This window comes from Gadus chalcogrammus, chromosome 20 (genome assembly GCF_026213295.1).
Source record: "Gadus chalcogrammus isolate NIFS_2021 chromosome 20, NIFS_Gcha_1.0, whole genome shotgun sequence".
Lineage (NCBI taxonomy): Eukaryota > Metazoa > Chordata > Actinopteri > Gadiformes > Gadidae > Gadus > Gadus chalcogrammus.
Window position 1 is genome coordinate 17,235,277 of NC_079431.1, and position 16,983 is coordinate 17,252,259.

At 44.2% G+C, this 16,983-nt stretch overlaps 1 protein-coding gene across 1 annotated transcript in view; it reads left to right on the forward strand.

Annotated features, from left to right (window-relative positions):
- Window positions 1-16,983, forward strand: part of obsl1b (obscurin like cytoskeletal adaptor 1b) — a 43,931-nt gene that overhangs the window by 22,619 nt on the left and 4,329 nt on the right. The window contains exons 11-27 of the mRNA XM_056579996.1: window positions 168-443; window positions 765-1,037; window positions 1,569-1,844; window positions 2,270-2,545; window positions 2,865-3,140; window positions 3,579-3,854; window positions 4,027-4,296; window positions 4,625-4,891; window positions 5,297-5,569; window positions 6,636-6,902; window positions 8,090-8,356; window positions 9,447-9,559; window positions 10,141-10,294; window positions 10,926-11,087; window positions 12,641-12,745; window positions 13,302-13,568; window positions 16,485-16,756. Coding sequence (XP_056435971.1) covers window positions 168-443; window positions 765-1,037; window positions 1,569-1,844; window positions 2,270-2,545; window positions 2,865-3,140; window positions 3,579-3,854; window positions 4,027-4,296; window positions 4,625-4,891; window positions 5,297-5,569; window positions 6,636-6,902; window positions 8,090-8,356; window positions 9,447-9,559; window positions 10,141-10,294; window positions 10,926-11,087; window positions 12,641-12,745; window positions 13,302-13,568; window positions 16,485-16,756 — 4,070 coding nt within the window. The remainder of the gene's footprint in view (window positions 1-167; window positions 444-764; window positions 1,038-1,568; window positions 1,845-2,269; window positions 2,546-2,864; window positions 3,141-3,578; window positions 3,855-4,026; window positions 4,297-4,624; window positions 4,892-5,296; window positions 5,570-6,635; window positions 6,903-8,089; window positions 8,357-9,446; window positions 9,560-10,140; window positions 10,295-10,925; window positions 11,088-12,640; window positions 12,746-13,301; window positions 13,569-16,484; window positions 16,757-16,983) is intronic.

Below are 16,983 nucleotides of genomic sequence, written 5' to 3' on the forward strand. Positions count from 1 at the left end.
CGCCTAGACTAGAGCTTCCTGGTATTAACCAGCAGGCCTTGGCAGCAGCTTGTCTAATCCCACAAATCTTGGCTGTGAACTGCTGTTTGAAAAATTTACAACAAAACAACCCTTGTAAAAAACGACCCATTTATTTATTGATCCCTTACTCTTGTCTTATTCTACAGTGCATCCGGTAACTTTCGTAAACAGCCCAGAGGAGGAGCGTTTCAAAAGCGTTGTGGAGCAGGACCAGCTGGTTCTAGCATGCGAGGTGTCACAGGCAGACGCCCCGGTCCAGTGGTACATGGATGGAGTAGAACTCCAAACGTGTGACAACGTTACAATGAGATCAGCTGACACAGCCAGAACTCTGAGTATCCGTAGCGCCCGGCTATCGGACACGGGGACGTACACGTGCAGAGCTGGAGACAGCGCTTTAATCTTCAAGGTTAACATACGAGGTAATGTCTGGGGGAACGTGACATTATTGAGTGTCCAATAACTGCTGGGTAAGATCTTGTCATGACTTGATGTGTTTGCCCGTATTAGATAGTTAAACCTGCACAACTTAACCTTTTCACTTTTTTTCAGAAATACATGAAATGCAATAAGTTGATAAGTATATAGTTGATTGACCATAGGTTGATGGGTTTTCACTCTGCATCAGTCTAAACGCCCATCATTTAAACTTTCATTTTTAGAGCAAATTTTATGTTTACTGCGACTTTAATGTTTAGTGCAGCTTTAACCTTGTATTGACACTATTGACGCTTTCTCCGAAGAGCCCCCGGTGACGATAGTTTACCCCAAAGAAGACGTCCATCTAGACCGCCATGTGCCAGAGGAAATCATACTTAGCTGTGAGCTGTCGCGCCCAAACGGTGTGGTTAACTGGTACAAGGATGGCCAGAAGTTGCAGGAGAGTGAAAACATCAAGCTCAAAGTGGAAGGCCCCTACCGAAGACTTAAGCTAATTTGCAGTAGAGTTGAGGACTCTGGGGAGTATGTCTGTGACACAGCAGACGATTCCATATTCTTTCACCTTAAAATCACAGGTAATTTAACCTGAACCATGTGGTGCCATTGCTAGAGCTTACCCTGGCTTAACGGTTGTTTGGTTGCTTCGAAGTTTGCTTTCAGAAAAGGGGGTTTCACTAAATCACTAGCATTTGATGCTTCTGCTGATGGGGCTCGTTCATCAGCTAACAAAGTGTGTTTTGGATGCATTGGTTATTGGACTGGTGGATAAGTGCTTGCATCCGTTTTTGACACTCACAGGTAACTAAGGTTTCATGCATGGGGATTTGTTTTTTTAGAATGTTTTGAACGGGGATTGTAAGTCATTATTAAACCTTCTACGTAAGCTTATGCTGTTGCTGAGCTGCTTGGTGTTCAAAACAGGAAACTTCAGTCTATTTTTGTCATGGAAACAAATGGTGGATGGAAAACTGAGTTTCTTATGGTTGGAAATCATCTTTGATGGCTAATGGTAGACAAACTAAACCAAAAGCTGCCCTTACCTAATGAGTACAAACTAACTAGCGTCTCCTTGAAATAATGGGGTGTTTGTTTGTTTTATCCTCCAGAACCGCCCGTTCGCATCGTGTCTCCCAGCCAGTCCCAGATGGAGCTGTGCCAGCAGACGTCCGAGAGGATGGTGCTGAGCTGCGAGATATCGCGGGCCAACGCGTTGGTGCGCTGGTACCGAGATGGGCTGGAGGTGGAGGAGAACAAGAACCTGATCCTGGAGGTGGACGGCATCTACCGCAGACTCATCATCCCCGAGACCAGCGTCCAGGACTCAGCAGAGTATGTATGCGACACGGCGGATGACTCGGTCACGTTCTTCGTTAACATAGCAGGTAATTATGTTTCCATTATGATTTATTCCTATTACTATTACATTTACTGTTACTTTTACTTTAACTATTACTATTAATATTTATGTTATTATTAGTGGCAGGGAATTATTTTATTCAAAAGTTTTTATTATTACGCCTAGTAGTATAAGTTATCATTGTTTTAGTTAGAGTCGGCATGTGTTTTTAAAATGTATTTCACTAAACAGATATTTTATATTAAAAATATTATACACACATACAAAAAAAATAAAACAATTGTAATATCTTAGATCTTGAATGCTTGAAAATAAAAAAAAAATATTAAATAAGGCTTATTGTTTGTTTCTGATTGAATACAATGACGATCAATATGAATGATGGTGACTATAATTGTTGTGGTTTTTCCTATTATCTGTTTGTTTCTTATATTCCTCTCCTCTCCACAGAGCCCCCCGTTCGCTTCATGCGTCCGAGGAAGATGGCGAGCGCTGTGGAGAGATTCGCCGGCGAGGCGATGGTGCTGGACTGCGAGGTGTCCCGCGCCAACGCTGAGGTCACCTGGAAGAGGAACGGGGAGGAGGTGGAGGACTCAAGAAAGGTGACCATCCTGGAGGACGTGGTTCTGCGCCAGCTCACCGTCCACTGCCTCAGCCTGGAGGACGCTGGCCAGTACGTCTGCGATGCAAAGGACGACGTCATGGACTTCCAAGTCAAGGTCAAAGGTATCCAGTCCCATTCACTTATTCATGCATTCAGTCATTATGTCATTATTACATTCATTCATTCATTACATTTTTTGTTTCTGCATTCATTCCATCCTTTATTTACTTGAATGAACTATTTTTAATCAAAGATTTGTTGATTGCTTGATTTCCTCGGTCATTCATAGTATCAGACATTGATTATTCGTTTTTTGTGTTTCAATACATGCGTCAGCGATTTGTTTATGGTTATTTGTATTATTGAATGATCAATGCTTGATTCAATTATCAATTGAGTAATTCATTGATTGTTTCTGTCATTCAATCATGCTGCTTCCAGAGCTTCCTGTTAGAATCCTGGGAAAGACAGACGCAACCGCTGAAAAGAAGTTCCTGGTGTCCGACGACATCATCTTGGTGTGCGAGCTGTCGCAGGCCAACGCGTCCGTCAGCTGGTACAAGGACAGCGTGCTGATTGACAACGACACACGCTTCTGCTGCGAGGAGCAAGGAGCATTCCGGTCGCTAGTGGTGCTCAGTGCCGAGCTGGAGGACTCTGGAGAGTATAGCTGTGATGCTGGAGACGACAAGATGTTGTTTTGTATCACCGTCAAAGGTAATATCAACATGGCGTGTTAACGTTGACACTTTTCAGATCCTCCTGTGAGCAGTACGCAGGCGCTACATTTATAAGATTTCCTTGATTCCATCTTCCATATCCGCAGAATTATCTGTAGGGATCCTAGAGCATGATTCCCTAATCCTTCAAATGATCCATAATGTATCTGGTATCACTGTAAATTGCTGTAAAAAAGAAAATCCTGGTAAATGGACTAAATAGGAAATGAAAGTTGAAGATTTTGTCAATGGTGCATCCTGAATGTTTACCCTTTGAATTGAGATACAGGTCATTAGGAACAGGTAGGGTTAGGGCCTCTTGCTCAAGGATGCCAACAGGTAGACTGCAGTCATTGGGAAACAAACCAAGAACCTTTGGGCAGAAACCCTTAACCGCTAGCTTATCTCACTCCCCCCCATGTTTGTCCTCCCCCAGAGCCCCCTGTGCAGATCATTGGGAACTCCGGAACGCCAGAGCAGCACATTCTTGTGGCCGGAGATGACCTTATCTTGGAGTGCGAGGTCTCGCGCCCCAACTGCCCTGTCCAGTGGCTGTGGAACAGCAAACTGTTGAAATCTGACGACCGTATCAAAATCGACAGCTGTGACGTTGTACGCAGACTGGTTCTCTCTGGGCTCCAACCCTCTGACTCGGGGAAATACATCTGCGACGCCATAGACGACAAAATGATCACGTTGGTCGAAGTCCAGCGTAAGTTCTGGTGTATTTATTTAATTTTTCAGAATCTCTTTTTATTTGTCTATCTATGTTTGTCTCATTCTTTCTTTCTTTCAACACATGCACACATGCAGTGCATGTGCATGTGAAATTTGCCATTTGCCAGATGTCTATGAAATGTGCTTTTGATTAATATCTCCTTTAGAGCCACCAGTCAAGTTTGTGAACAAGCAGCCAAACAACAACATCTCTGCCTGTGAAAACGAGTGTGTCTCGCTGTGTGCCATTGTGAGCCAAGAAAGAGCTAATGTGCGGTGGCTGAAAGATGGCCGCCTGCTAAACGAAGACAACGTTCATATTTCCATTGACGGCGCCAACCACAATCTCACCATTAACCCCCTGAAGCTCAGCAACGCTGGAGTGTACGTCTGCGATGCGAACACCGATGAGATGAGTTTCACTGTCATTGTTGAAGGTAAGAAACTATAGACTTCGTAGTGTTTTAGATTTCCTGTTGCCTTGAATGACCAAACTAGCATAGCTGACATCTCTGAAATACTATTTAGTATTTTAGTAGTGTTTTATTTAAAGCAACTGAAAATGAATTAAGATATATGCATTAATGAGATGCCTACAGGTAGGTTGTAGTCATGGGAGAGTGAACCCCATACCTTTCGGTCGGGAGTCAATCCCCAGAGGCATTACACTATCCTGCTGTAGACATCCATAAGCACAGCTACTGAATTGCATTGCTGCAGCACTGACAACTCTTAAATAGCCCTTCCTTTGTTATTGCTGCACAGAGATGAAGGCAACATTTAGCCTTCCTCTGGAGAACATAACAGGACTAAAGGGCAGCATGCTTACGTTACGATGTGAGCTCAGCAAGCCTAAAGGAGATGTCCAGTGGCTTAAGAACGGCCAGGAGATCTCCCCAAGCCGCCGACACACAATAAGGGCACAGGGGCGCGAGAGAAGCTTCGCCATCCATCAGCTGGCAGATGAGGATGCTGGGGAGTACACCTGCGAGTCCACCGATGACAGGACCTCCACCGTCGTCACCGTAGAAAGTAAGGAAAACACAAAAACCTCAGGTTGCTTCTAGAAATACTTATACTAATACTTCCGGTAATAAAACGTTTTTTAATGGACATTTCTTACTATCGCAAATAACTATTAGAAGAGTATAATCTGCGAAATGAGGAGGTTTTATGCCTCATGAAATAGGCAAAAATCATGAAATAGACAGAAAATGCTATACTATCGGGAGGTTCGGATCATCTAACTGAATAATGTGTGAATAATAACCTACCTGCATAGAGACACATTTTACTCATGCCTCTTACTTTTACTTATATTAATATTTGAAAAAATAATAACAAAAAAATACAACCACAGCAATAAAAGGTCACAGCGACCCGTCGTAACGGCGGCCAGAGTGAACCCTATTTCTGACGAACCTTCCCTCTCCTCAGCCCCTCGTACTGTAGAGTTCATCGCCGAGCTCCACAACATCACGGTGCGCGAGGGCGAGGATGCCACCTTCAAGTGTGTGGTCTCGCCCGAGGACACCCACCTGACGTGGTGCCTCAACGGAGAGCGGGTCCACCAGGACGACAGGTTGACCGTCATAAGCAACGGTCTCTGTCACACCTTCTGCATCAAGAAGTGCAGAGTATCAGACAGCGCCAGGGTGACCGCCGATGCAGAGGGGCTGGCGGTGTCCCAGGCCAACCTCCAGGTTCAAGGTGAGCCCTGACCCCCCCCCACACATCCATCCAGCCAATCAACACCACTACAACTGCAACATATACTTTAACTGTTTAGCAGACGCTTCTATCCAAAGTGACTTAAGTAAAGTCAGAACCATGTCATTAGTGAGTGGGTAGGGGATAGGCCTCTTTCCAATGGATGCCTAATACCCAGTCAGTCAAACAGCCACTCTGCTGCACCTTTGCATCAATTTCACTGTATTGTTCTGGTTAAATTATGGATGGTTGCCGTTTATCTTTGCAGAAGCGACCCTTATGGAAGGACACAATGCTCCTCCCTCGTTTTCACCATGTCAAATGAATACAAATACTTTTTTTTGTGTATTTCATGTTTGTTTAAGACATTTCTTCATTCACTACTCACAAAGTGTGACCAGAGTCTCTCCAGTTTTCATTGGATTCTGAGCATACAACACTCAATGTACCTTATCCTAAAATATACGTTATTATGTTTTCCTGTTCGCAAGTCGCTGAGTAGGGAAACAGCAGTTAGTTCTATGGGGGCTGTTGTGACCTTTGTGCATGAACAGCGTATATGTGATAAATAATAAGCGCCTTCAGACATGTTTAAATTGTTGAAGAGGCGCCTTTGACGGGTAGCGCTTAACGGCTTCTCCTGTTAGGATTCCTTTCAGTAACTGACAGAGACAAGTGGCACAGTGGGGCAGGGGGGAGGGTTGGGAAACGGCAGGGAGGAGGAGCTAGCTATCATTTACTATGAGCTGTCTTTGTTTGTACTTTTATTGAAACATTGCCCAAAATGGTTTGCCAAATGGCTTATAATGCAACAGTATACCACATATGTGTATACATTTTCTGTTTAAACATCTCTCTGTATATTTTTATTCTCCTACTGTCCTCTACTTGCTGCTGTGTTATTTCCGGATCAATAAAATAACTCTCTAAGTATCTTACAATATCTTATAACTATTATCTTATTATCTTAATATCTTTATCAGTCACGACATTATCAGTATCGACCAATATGATACTGTACGGCTGAATGGCTGTTGGCTCATTCTTTGTCTTGTGTGTCCACCAGAGCAACAGGTGCTCTTCACCAAAAGCATGGCGCCTCTCACTGCCGAGGAGTTTGGCGAGGCGACGCTGGAGGTGGAAGTGAGCCTGGACTCCGGGGAGGTGCAGTGGATGAGGCAGGGGGTGCTGCTGCACCCTGGGGCCAAGTACAGCCTGAAACGGAAGGGGCGCAAGCACACCCTTACGGTCCACAAGCTGGCTGTCGCCGACCGGGGCATCTACAGCTGCGAGTCACTCCACGATCGCACGCAAGCCCAGCTCACTGTGGAGCGTGAGTGTACACAGTGTTTGTTTTGCCAATGCGCTGTTGACCTCCGTTTATCAACCGCATTCACCCAGAAAAAAAAACCAACCCCAACCCAACATACACACACTTTCTCATCACCTCTCAAACTCTCCGTTCCATCTCTTGACTCTGCTCTCTGGCTCAATCAGTGTATTTGAAATCCAAACTGGCATTGCTATTCACTGTTGACGTCTGTTTACCTACCACCAAAGCCAGCACCCCTCTCCTCTCTCTCACTGCCTCTCTCTCCTAACTATCTCTATCACTCTTTCAATATTTTGAAAACAAACCTCGAACCCCTGCCTCAGAGTAATACGAGTAAAGGGCTTTGGGTGTGGGATGTGACAGATTCTGACAGTTGATTGGCTGAACATTCAAAACTCAATCAGAGTCAGAGCTTTTTATGTTGGCACAAGATTACGGTGCCAACACAAGCTATGATGCCTCAAACCAAAGGAAGTACTTATTATGTAACTAAGCAATTAAGGGGCCTGTAACCCTAACCCTTGACTTTAGCTGTCATTATTGTGCTAAAACAGCTGAACTTGAATGTCCATGATGAAAGACTAAGATGATGAACATTAAGATTGACCCGATTACGTCGGGGGTTGCTGCAATACCACTACATAGTAAGAGACAATATAAGTGCCGGCATGTCGTTATGAAGGCATTCTCTGGTGTGTTGGTCTGCGTGGTTCTGAGCGGACTTAGCCGCCTGATCTGAGTTTGAAGCGGCCCTTTCAAAACGGCTGTGGCTGGGAAAGGGGAAAGTCTGGGCTTCGGGCGGCAGGGGTGTTGGCACATCCTAGGAATTTGGATCTCCTCTTGTTGCGTCTAAATTTAATCACTGGCCTTCGAAACTGAGGTTGTTGTCATCAGGTCTCCAAAATAAACAGCGCCTTTTTTCCAGGAGGAATGCCCATCTGCGTCTGAATACATTTAAAATGTTGGCAGTTTCAGGGCTGGCTTTCATGTGAAGCCCCGTGTTCGGATGACAAAATACCTTGTCTGGCCTTGTCCACCACCCCCACTGGGTCCATTGTTCCCAGTGCCAGAATGATATACTATTCCTGAAACATGCTTGGTTCTTTGACTTAATTCTGTATTCATTCGTTAATTCCCCCCTCTGATTCAATGACGTCTTTCTCCCCCCCCCGATCCCAATCCAACAGCGAGAAAAGTCACCATCAATACGGGTTTGAAGGACATCCGGACCACCGAGAGAGAGACGGCCTCGTTTGAGGTGGTTCTGTCCCACGCCGACGTCCCCGGCTCATGGCTGAGGAACGGCGTCCAGCTGAAGCCCACCAAACACTGGCGCATCAGCACCAAAGGTCACGTCCACAGCCTGACAGTGTCCAACCTGGCCGTTGAGGACACCGGCAGCTTCTCCTTCTGCGTGGAGAACCTCAGGACCTCCGCGAGGCTCGTCGTCAGGGGTAGGTGGTGGTAGTCGTGCTCGTAAAAGGTTCTCATTTCAAACCAGACGGATATGATATGATCTACATTGCGTCAGTGCCAAGGTATTCTGTACAGTGGTGGGATGACTGGAGAGGTCTGTAATGTCAGTGGTATCCCAGGGCGAGTGTCTCAGAAGACACCAAAGAAGGTTTTAAGTAAGAACAGACTTCAGCGTTAGGTTGTCAGTATTAATTCCAGAAAGTTAAGTACTAAAGTAAATTAAAGTATTTGAATAACTGCATGACTTCTGTTGACTTTTGTTGATATTCAAAACATGATATTCAATATCTAGACCTAATTATATATTCTTTTTTTATCATGCAAGCCAAAACATGTTGCATAAGTTATGTATTTGAGGATTGACCTCAAGCTAATTAAACTAGTGAAAGCAGTCACCATCTCCGTAGTACTGCAGTTTTATAATAGCAAGAGGACCACCAGGCCAGACTGACATTAGCAACACTAAATAGCCTAGCGTGACCCTGAGGAGGCTGTCAATTCTATCAGATCTTAGTTCAACCCCGATGCTGTAAAATAATCCGGGACCCCCCCCCATCCCATGGCATACAGCGGGGCCTCATCCCCTTTGAGCTAGTGGCTGAAGTGCCCTGGATGACAATGGGATCAAAATGTCATCACTGAAAATTGGTGTCCCTATACAGTAGCTTAAATATAGGCTACTGTTGTAGTGGCACGCATATATACACATACGACCTCATATCATTCCTTTGGATGCCCGGGGACCGGGAATAAGTGCAGGGAATGTGTGTGTGTTTAGGTGTGTGTCTTGCTATGATCTTTTGTTAATAAGGCTTTGAATTCAAATGACCAAAATGGGTTCATGATGTTTGAGTATTTTTGGGGCATTTGAAATATAGTTAATTTGAGTAAGGCTCTGCTAATTCCAAATGACCAGTGGTTTCATGATGTTCTAGTTTTATCAGGCATTTGAAATACAGTGAATTTGATTGTTGTTGTTCCCCTTGCTTAGCACTTTTTATTACTCTTGAGCATTAAGGAAAGCTCAATATGAAAGTAGTTTGATTGATTGTCATTTCCCAAATTCAGAACCACCGGTGATGTTCCTCAGACATCTGGAGGACCAGAAGTTTCCAGAAGGTTCAGTGGTGTCGATTGAATGTGAACTGTCGCGACACAACGTGGACGTTCGGTGGATGAAGGCAAGAAGTCATCTGACAACTTGTGTTTTGCATGTTTTGAATGTACGCTGTAAGATCTGGACATGATTCAAAGGAAATCCACAAATATACCCCAGTCACAATGAATCCTACACAGGCAGCCGCCCATGGACAAAGTATTTGATAACTTCTATCCATCCCCATAGTAGCACACATGATAGGTGCCCTCTAGATTGAGGCTTTACACTTTCTAAATGAAGAACCAGGGCTCAGGTGGCTCAGTGTGTTAGCTCTGATGCTTACCCCCTAGATCCAGGGATCTGGGTTTCTGTTTGGCAAGAGGTTGCATGTTGTCCCTAATGGTCAACAGGGGTTTCTCCAGGGACTCTGGTCCATTAGACTCCTAGTCGTTTACTGAATCTCCAAAGAATGTGGGCTAGACTTACTGGCTAGGCTAACTTTCGGCTGAGGCCAAACATTTGGACTAACGGAAAGGTGATTGCTGTCTATTGGTAAAAAACTTGAGTGTGTGAGCATGCAATGAGACTGGCAGTTTCTTGACTTTGAGGCTCCTTATTGGGATAGGTTTGAATACTCTAACACCAATCTCACCGGCTCTCCAGAATGGAGCAGAGGTAAAGCCAGGGAAGGACCAGCGTATCTTTGCAATGGGGAGAAAACGTTTCCTGCAGATCATGAAAGGTGTTGTGGGTGATTCTGCCCAGTACACATGTGACGCAGCGGACACCTCTACTTCCTGCACAATCGAAATCTATGGTAAATCAAACTCTCTTTGGCCAAAGTAGTGGTTTTTAAAGAGCTACTCAAAGGAAATCAGATACATGTTATGTGGCCTTGCCTGCTTACTTGACTTCGGCAATACCACTGGTCGCAGATCTAGCGCACTTTATCTGACTGTAGACCAAAGGTAGTTCTGAATTCTGCTGTGTCGGCTATCACCTGCCACCCTAGCTGCAACATCGCCATATACAGGACTGTGGATGCTATTACAGTTCCAGGAAGACAAACAGAATAGGCAGCACAAGGAGAATGCCCCTTTACTACAGCTGCAAGTCGTATCAATAATCCGATAGCACGCCGAGGCTGTCACGCTAAAAGAGTCCAAAACGTTTTAGCCTCAGTGTAGATGACGAACAAAGGGTATATTCAAGAAGTGCACTTAACTACACATCAGGTGTATTTAATTGATAAACCTTCCTATGTGACTCTCCCTGAGTAGTCTGTACCTATTTTGTCTAGAATAATTACATTTCAGTGCAAGAAGATTGGTTTACTTGGTTCAAATGTTAGGGTTTCTCATTAATACAATACTCATATTGTGACCTGAATGAATGTGATGAATGAGCCACTCTTTGCCCCTGGCCCCTGATCCCTCCCCCCCCACCAGAGCGAGAGGTGCTGGTGGTGCAGGGACTACAGGACCAGGACATCCAGGAGGACCAGAACGCTGTGTTTGTGTGCGATCTTTCGGTGGAGGACGTCCCAGGGGAGTGGTACAGAAACGGGGACAGGATCCAACCCACCAGCAGCATAAAGATACGTCAGGAAGGTACGCAGAGAAAACAACTTACTTATTGTCATACACGGATTGCAGCTATTGGGTATATGGTGCCTTCATAACCCAAACAGGGGCTACTCTATTTCAACCTTGCACATTTAATATTATTTAATTAATATTTTAAATTTATTATATACAGATTTTATATTTATTAGACAGTCTAGTTGAGCCTTGCCTCGTCACCACAACGTTGTGCTCCAGAATGATCCTGTATGTGCCGTGGCTGTTCATATTAATTTGCCACCAATCAGATACACAATTAAAAGGCCTTATATGCAATATTTCAGCATTCAAATATCTACAAACAGCTAAAGTTATTAATTTTTTTAGATGCATACCCATATTAGCAAAAGTGTTTCTAGTGATGTAAATTATTTTAGTATAATGCTATTCCTAATAACATGTTTCAAGCTAACCACAGTTATGAATGGTTTCTTCAACACATAATGGATAACACCATATAAGGTTTTAATGATTTTATAGATAACTTAAAAGACTACAAACATGGCCACTTTGTTTACCTGTGTTCGTCAGATGCTTCATGAACCACCCCCAGAACGCCAGCCCGTTTACCTTGCGTCTCTGTTAGAATAAACCATGTTGTTTAACATTTACAACTCTCCCAGTCATACCTAGCACGAAACCACCACACCACAAAGGATCGAATTAGTTCATTCCACTTCAATAGCTATGTTCAAACCCAGAGAAATCTGTAGCTTTATTCGCAGTAATGGTTCGTTACATTTGGTAGCATGTCAATGGCGATATATGACCCTTTACTGCTTTGCCCACAGTGACCCCTAGTGGCAGACATCACATAGTATACCTTCAACACCTTCAAACACCCTTAGTTATAACTTAAAAGCCTAGTCGTTAAGATGAAGGAAGTACCTTTTGACGTTAGAGTGTAGTCGGTGTCCACGGTGGGTTGTTAATAAGTCAGGTAGGCAAGCAATCCAATTACAGAAATGCTAAGCCAACAAAAAGGTAAACTTGTAAAATGGTTAAAACATGTAAAGTATGACTTGTTTTTCCAAAAACGTCACACAAAACGTCTGAAAATGATGGCTGCACCCGCACAAACAGTTAGTACTGCTGGATACAGGGAATGCATTAACCTAACAATCGTTAGTGCTTGCCACTTGTTTCTATGAACATCCATATTGTACCGACAGCGATATATTGTTTCTCCTTCTGACAAATGTACTTATTGTAAGGTGCTTTGGATAAAAGCGTCTGCTAAATTCCCTACATTTAAAAATGAATGTAAATGTAAATGGTGCTCACTGGGGTGCCACCTTTCAAAGGAATTATTTTGCTCTAAGCAAAAAAAGGATTTGAACATTTCCCATAATAAAATATGTGATTACAATTAACTATGTTTTAGTAACCCTAGAGGGTATAAAAGCATGATGCCGTGTGTGAATATTTTCTTTCAATTTTTATCTAATCTGATTATTGGATTTTTGTTTATGTTTCACTTTCTTTCTTAAGTTCATTATTTTAATCATTGGTTATTAATATCTTGGTTGTTATTCTTTCAGGGACCAAACATTTCCTGCTGATGGTGAACGTGCGAGGAGAGGACTCTGGAGAGATCAAGTTTGTGGCCAGACATGTTGAATCTGTGGCCTCCCTGAAGGTGGAAGGTATATAAATATATAATATAGTAGCAAAAATATATGAAAGAAAAATATTTATTTTACACTTTACCGTATTATTGACTCCTGTGACCTCCTGATGTTTCTTAAATTGTCCTGAAATAGCACTTTATAGTTACATTATATCGAGGGCAGACAAAAAACGATTCTGTTCAGGTTCGAGAAATATTGCCATGAAGGAAGAAGGGTTTCTACATTGTTAATATGAGGGGACATTTGCTCTAAGCTTAGTCCAGTATAATTTCCTTGACGTCTTAAATAGGCTCTTGTAAAGTAAGCACAAACAAGAAGTAAAAAACTGTCTACCACACACCTACGGAAACCTTCATTTAAGATTTTTTCTAATCAGGGAATCTATACCAACATGTTATTGCTAAAAATGGGAACAATGCTTACACTATTTCCTCCATCTTACCTTCCATCTTACCTTCCATCCATCCATCCATCCATCCATCCATCCATCCATCCATCCATCCATCCATCCATCCATCCATCCATCCATCCATCCATCCTAACCTATACAGCACCTGCCCCTTGTCCCCAGAGCTCCCGGTGAACATCGTGAACCCCCTGCAGGACCAGACGGCGGTGGAGCGCAGCCGCGTGCTGCTGGACTGCACCGTGTCCAACCCGCGCTGCAGCATCCGCTGGTACAAGGGCCCAACGGTCATCCTGCCCTCGGAACGCTTCGAGATCTGCAGCGAGGGCTGCTACCGCAAGCTCATCATCCAGCCGGTGGAGCTGCGGGACCAGGGCACCTACAGCGTGCAGGTGGGCGAGTACAGCTGCTCCGCCCACCTCACCGTCGAGGGTAGGTCCACCTTTCTGGCTAACTCTCTAATATCTTTCAACTATCTTAGGCTTGCTCTCTCACTTTTTTAAATTCTAACCTCTCTCCTCTACTCACCATTGGCTTCTTATCTCTCTGAGATTTATCTCTCCCTCTGTCGTTATTAAAGGTCCCATGGCATGCTACTTAATGGATGCTTTAATATAGATATAACTGGGCCCCTAACACAGTATTTGAAGTTCCTTTCCCCCAATTCCTTCTCAACCATGGCTGAGATAACCCCCACTACGAGTCTCGTTGTGGAAATACCAGAGACGAGAGTCCGACGTGTTATGCACCATAACAAGTTCAAGTTCAAGTTCAATTTCAAGTTTATTTATTCAACAGCAGAATGGTTATCCAAATAACACAGAAGTATACAACACTTGCGTTACAGTCCTGGAGCTCTATATCTAAGTAATCTCATCTCATCTTCATCCGCTTAACCGGGGTCGGGTCGCGAGGGGAGCAGCTCAAGCAGGGCCCCCCATACTTCCCTTTCCCGGGCCACATTGACCAGCTCTGACGGGGGGATCCCGAGGCGTTCCCAGGCCAGTGTTGAGATATAATCTCTCCACCTAGTCCTGGGTCTTCCCCGAGGTCTCCTCCCCACTGGACGTGCCTGAAACACCTCCCAAGGGAGGCGACCAGTGGGCATCCTTACCAGATGCCCGAACCACCTCAGCTGACTCCTTTCTAAGTAAAGGAGCAGCGGCTCTAATCCGAGTTCCTCACGGATGGCTGAGCTTCTCACACTATCCCTAAGGGAGACGCCAGCCACCCTTCTTAGAAAACTCATCTCGGCTGCTTGTACCCGCGATATCGTCCTTTCGTTCATCACCCAACCCTCATGATCATAGGTGAGGATAGGAACGAAGATCGACTGGTAGATCGAGAGTTTTGCCTTGCGGCTCAGCTCTCTTTTCATTACAACGGTGTGGTAAAGCGAACGCAATACCGCCCCCGCGGTAAAGACCCCGAGGTACTTGAACTCCTTCACTTGGGCTAAGGACTCATTTCCTACCCGGAATAGTAGTGACGAGAACCTCAGACCACCGAACTGCAACCCCTCCCCACCACGACTACGCCTCGATATCCTGTCCATGTATATATATCTAAGTAATATCATATAATATTTAGAGCTGTCAGTTAAACGCGTTTTTAGCGGCGTTAACGCAAACCAATTTTAACGGCGTTAAAAAAATTAGCGCGCGATTAACGCAATTATTTTATTTAAAAAAAATATATATATATATTTTTTTTTTAACCCTTTGGCTCAAAACAAAGAAGCAGTAGCCTGACTGCTATGTTCAAATTACATTTGTTCAAAGCAGTCGTTTAATTGCACTATAGGCTCTTTTTTTGTATCGTCCTGTTTTGATCAGTATATGCCAATGTTGTTATCAATAAAAAATCATTTGCACAAGGCAAGCCGATGCACTTCACCATGTTGATAAGAGAATTAAAATGAGAAGAATTATGGGACAAAAAAATCAAGGGATATTTAGCATAGAAAAATAATTTGCGATTAATCGCGACTAATCGCGAGTTAACTATGACATTGATGCGATTAATCACGATTAAATATTTTAATCGCTTGACAGCTCTAATAATATTACATAAATATCTATAGCATATAATACATATTATCATGCGCAAAAGCTGTGTGCGCCTCCAGACGATATTATGAATCACAAACGACTGCGTCGGGTTCTCCGACGTCTCTAGTTCTTCCACTTCCACATCAATCTGCAGTAGACTGGACCATGCGCTGCCTGCTGCCGGCTGTCAGCTGCCAGCTGCCAGCTGCCAGCGGGGCGGGCAGCGGGGCTCAAAGATGGCTGAGATAACCCCAACTACAGTCTTGTTGTGGAAATACCAGAGACGTCAAAGAACCGACACCAACAGCAGAAGGGTTATCCAAATAACAAAGATGTGTACAACACTTGCGTTACAGTGTGTGTAATCACACACACACACACATGTGGCGCTCGCACGGTCGTAGCTCATTGGCGGGCCAAATTCTCTGGGCTGGCAGAGAAAAGGAAGGTGGCATCTCCCCTTACGACTTTAACCCTAACTGCTCCTGACGAGCTGGCTGTCGCCTTGCATGGTTGACTCTGCCGTCGGTGTGTCAATGTGTGTATTAATGTAAGTCGCTTTGGATAAATGCCAAATGCCCTAATAGTAATTGTAATAAGACATACGGGGAAAATTCCAAAACGGCGCATCTGAGCTTCTTTTTTTCAAAAGCGGATCAGAATGCCTAGTGCTCGTTTTACACCCGACAAAATTTCTAGCTCGTGGGGGAGCATAGGTAGGCTAGGGGAACTTATATTAATGTTAGAAAACCTCAGAAAGTGAAATTTTCATGTCATGGGATCTTTAAGGGTATCTATTTTTCCCTCTATGTCTTTCCCTATTTCCCCCTCTCTACCTCTGATATCCTCTCATCTTTAGCTTTGGTATATCTAGCTTTCTCTTTTTCTACTTGTATCCCACTCCCCTTCTCCTTCTCATAAGATTCACATGTATCAACCTCTCAATCCTCTTTCCCTTTCTTGGTCGATTACCCTATTTAGCTCTCTCCTTCCCTCTCTTCCTCAGTCTTCCTATATCGCTCACTTGCCTCCCTCTCTCTTTCCCTCTCTCCCCCCTTCTCCACTGTTCTCTTGCTCTCCCATAAGGTTTATATCAGGTCTGAACTATGACCATTAGAAGTAAATATGACTTCAAATGATACCGCTCTCTAGCGGTATAAATATGCAAGGTAAATTTTAAATATGAAGTAAATTTAAAAGCTGTGTGTCAGAATCTTAACAAAAAAACACTAGACTGCCATAACGTCCACTAAGAAGCCAAGCTGGGAATGTAAACCCCCCCCCTCCCCTCCCCCAGCCCAGTCCGTAGTGATGGTGAGGCCCCTGGAAGACGTGGAGGTGGGGGCCCCTGGTGACGCCTGCTTCCAGTGTGAGATCTCCCATCCGGTGCTGCGGGCCCCGGTGTGGAGCCTGAGGGGGGAGCAGCTGCAGCCCAGCGCCACCGTGTTCCTGGAGAAGATGGGCCCCATCCACAGACTGACCCTCAGGGAGACGGCCCCCGACATGAGCGGGGAGGTGGGCTTCACGCTGGGCCCCACCTGCAGCACCGCCAAGCTCACCGTGCGGCAGGTAGGGCTCAGTCTCTTTTTCTGTCACTTTCTATCTTTTACTGTTGATTCTATTTATATTCATTAATACAGCCATTCATTTATGTATATTATATTATATATATTTTTTATAATTATTAAATAATTCAGTCCTTTAAATGATTTGTCTTTTAAACCTTATTGACGTATTCACATGATGGGCGTATAAATGTGAGCCTTTTAATTAGGGCTTAGTTTAAACCAAAGTAA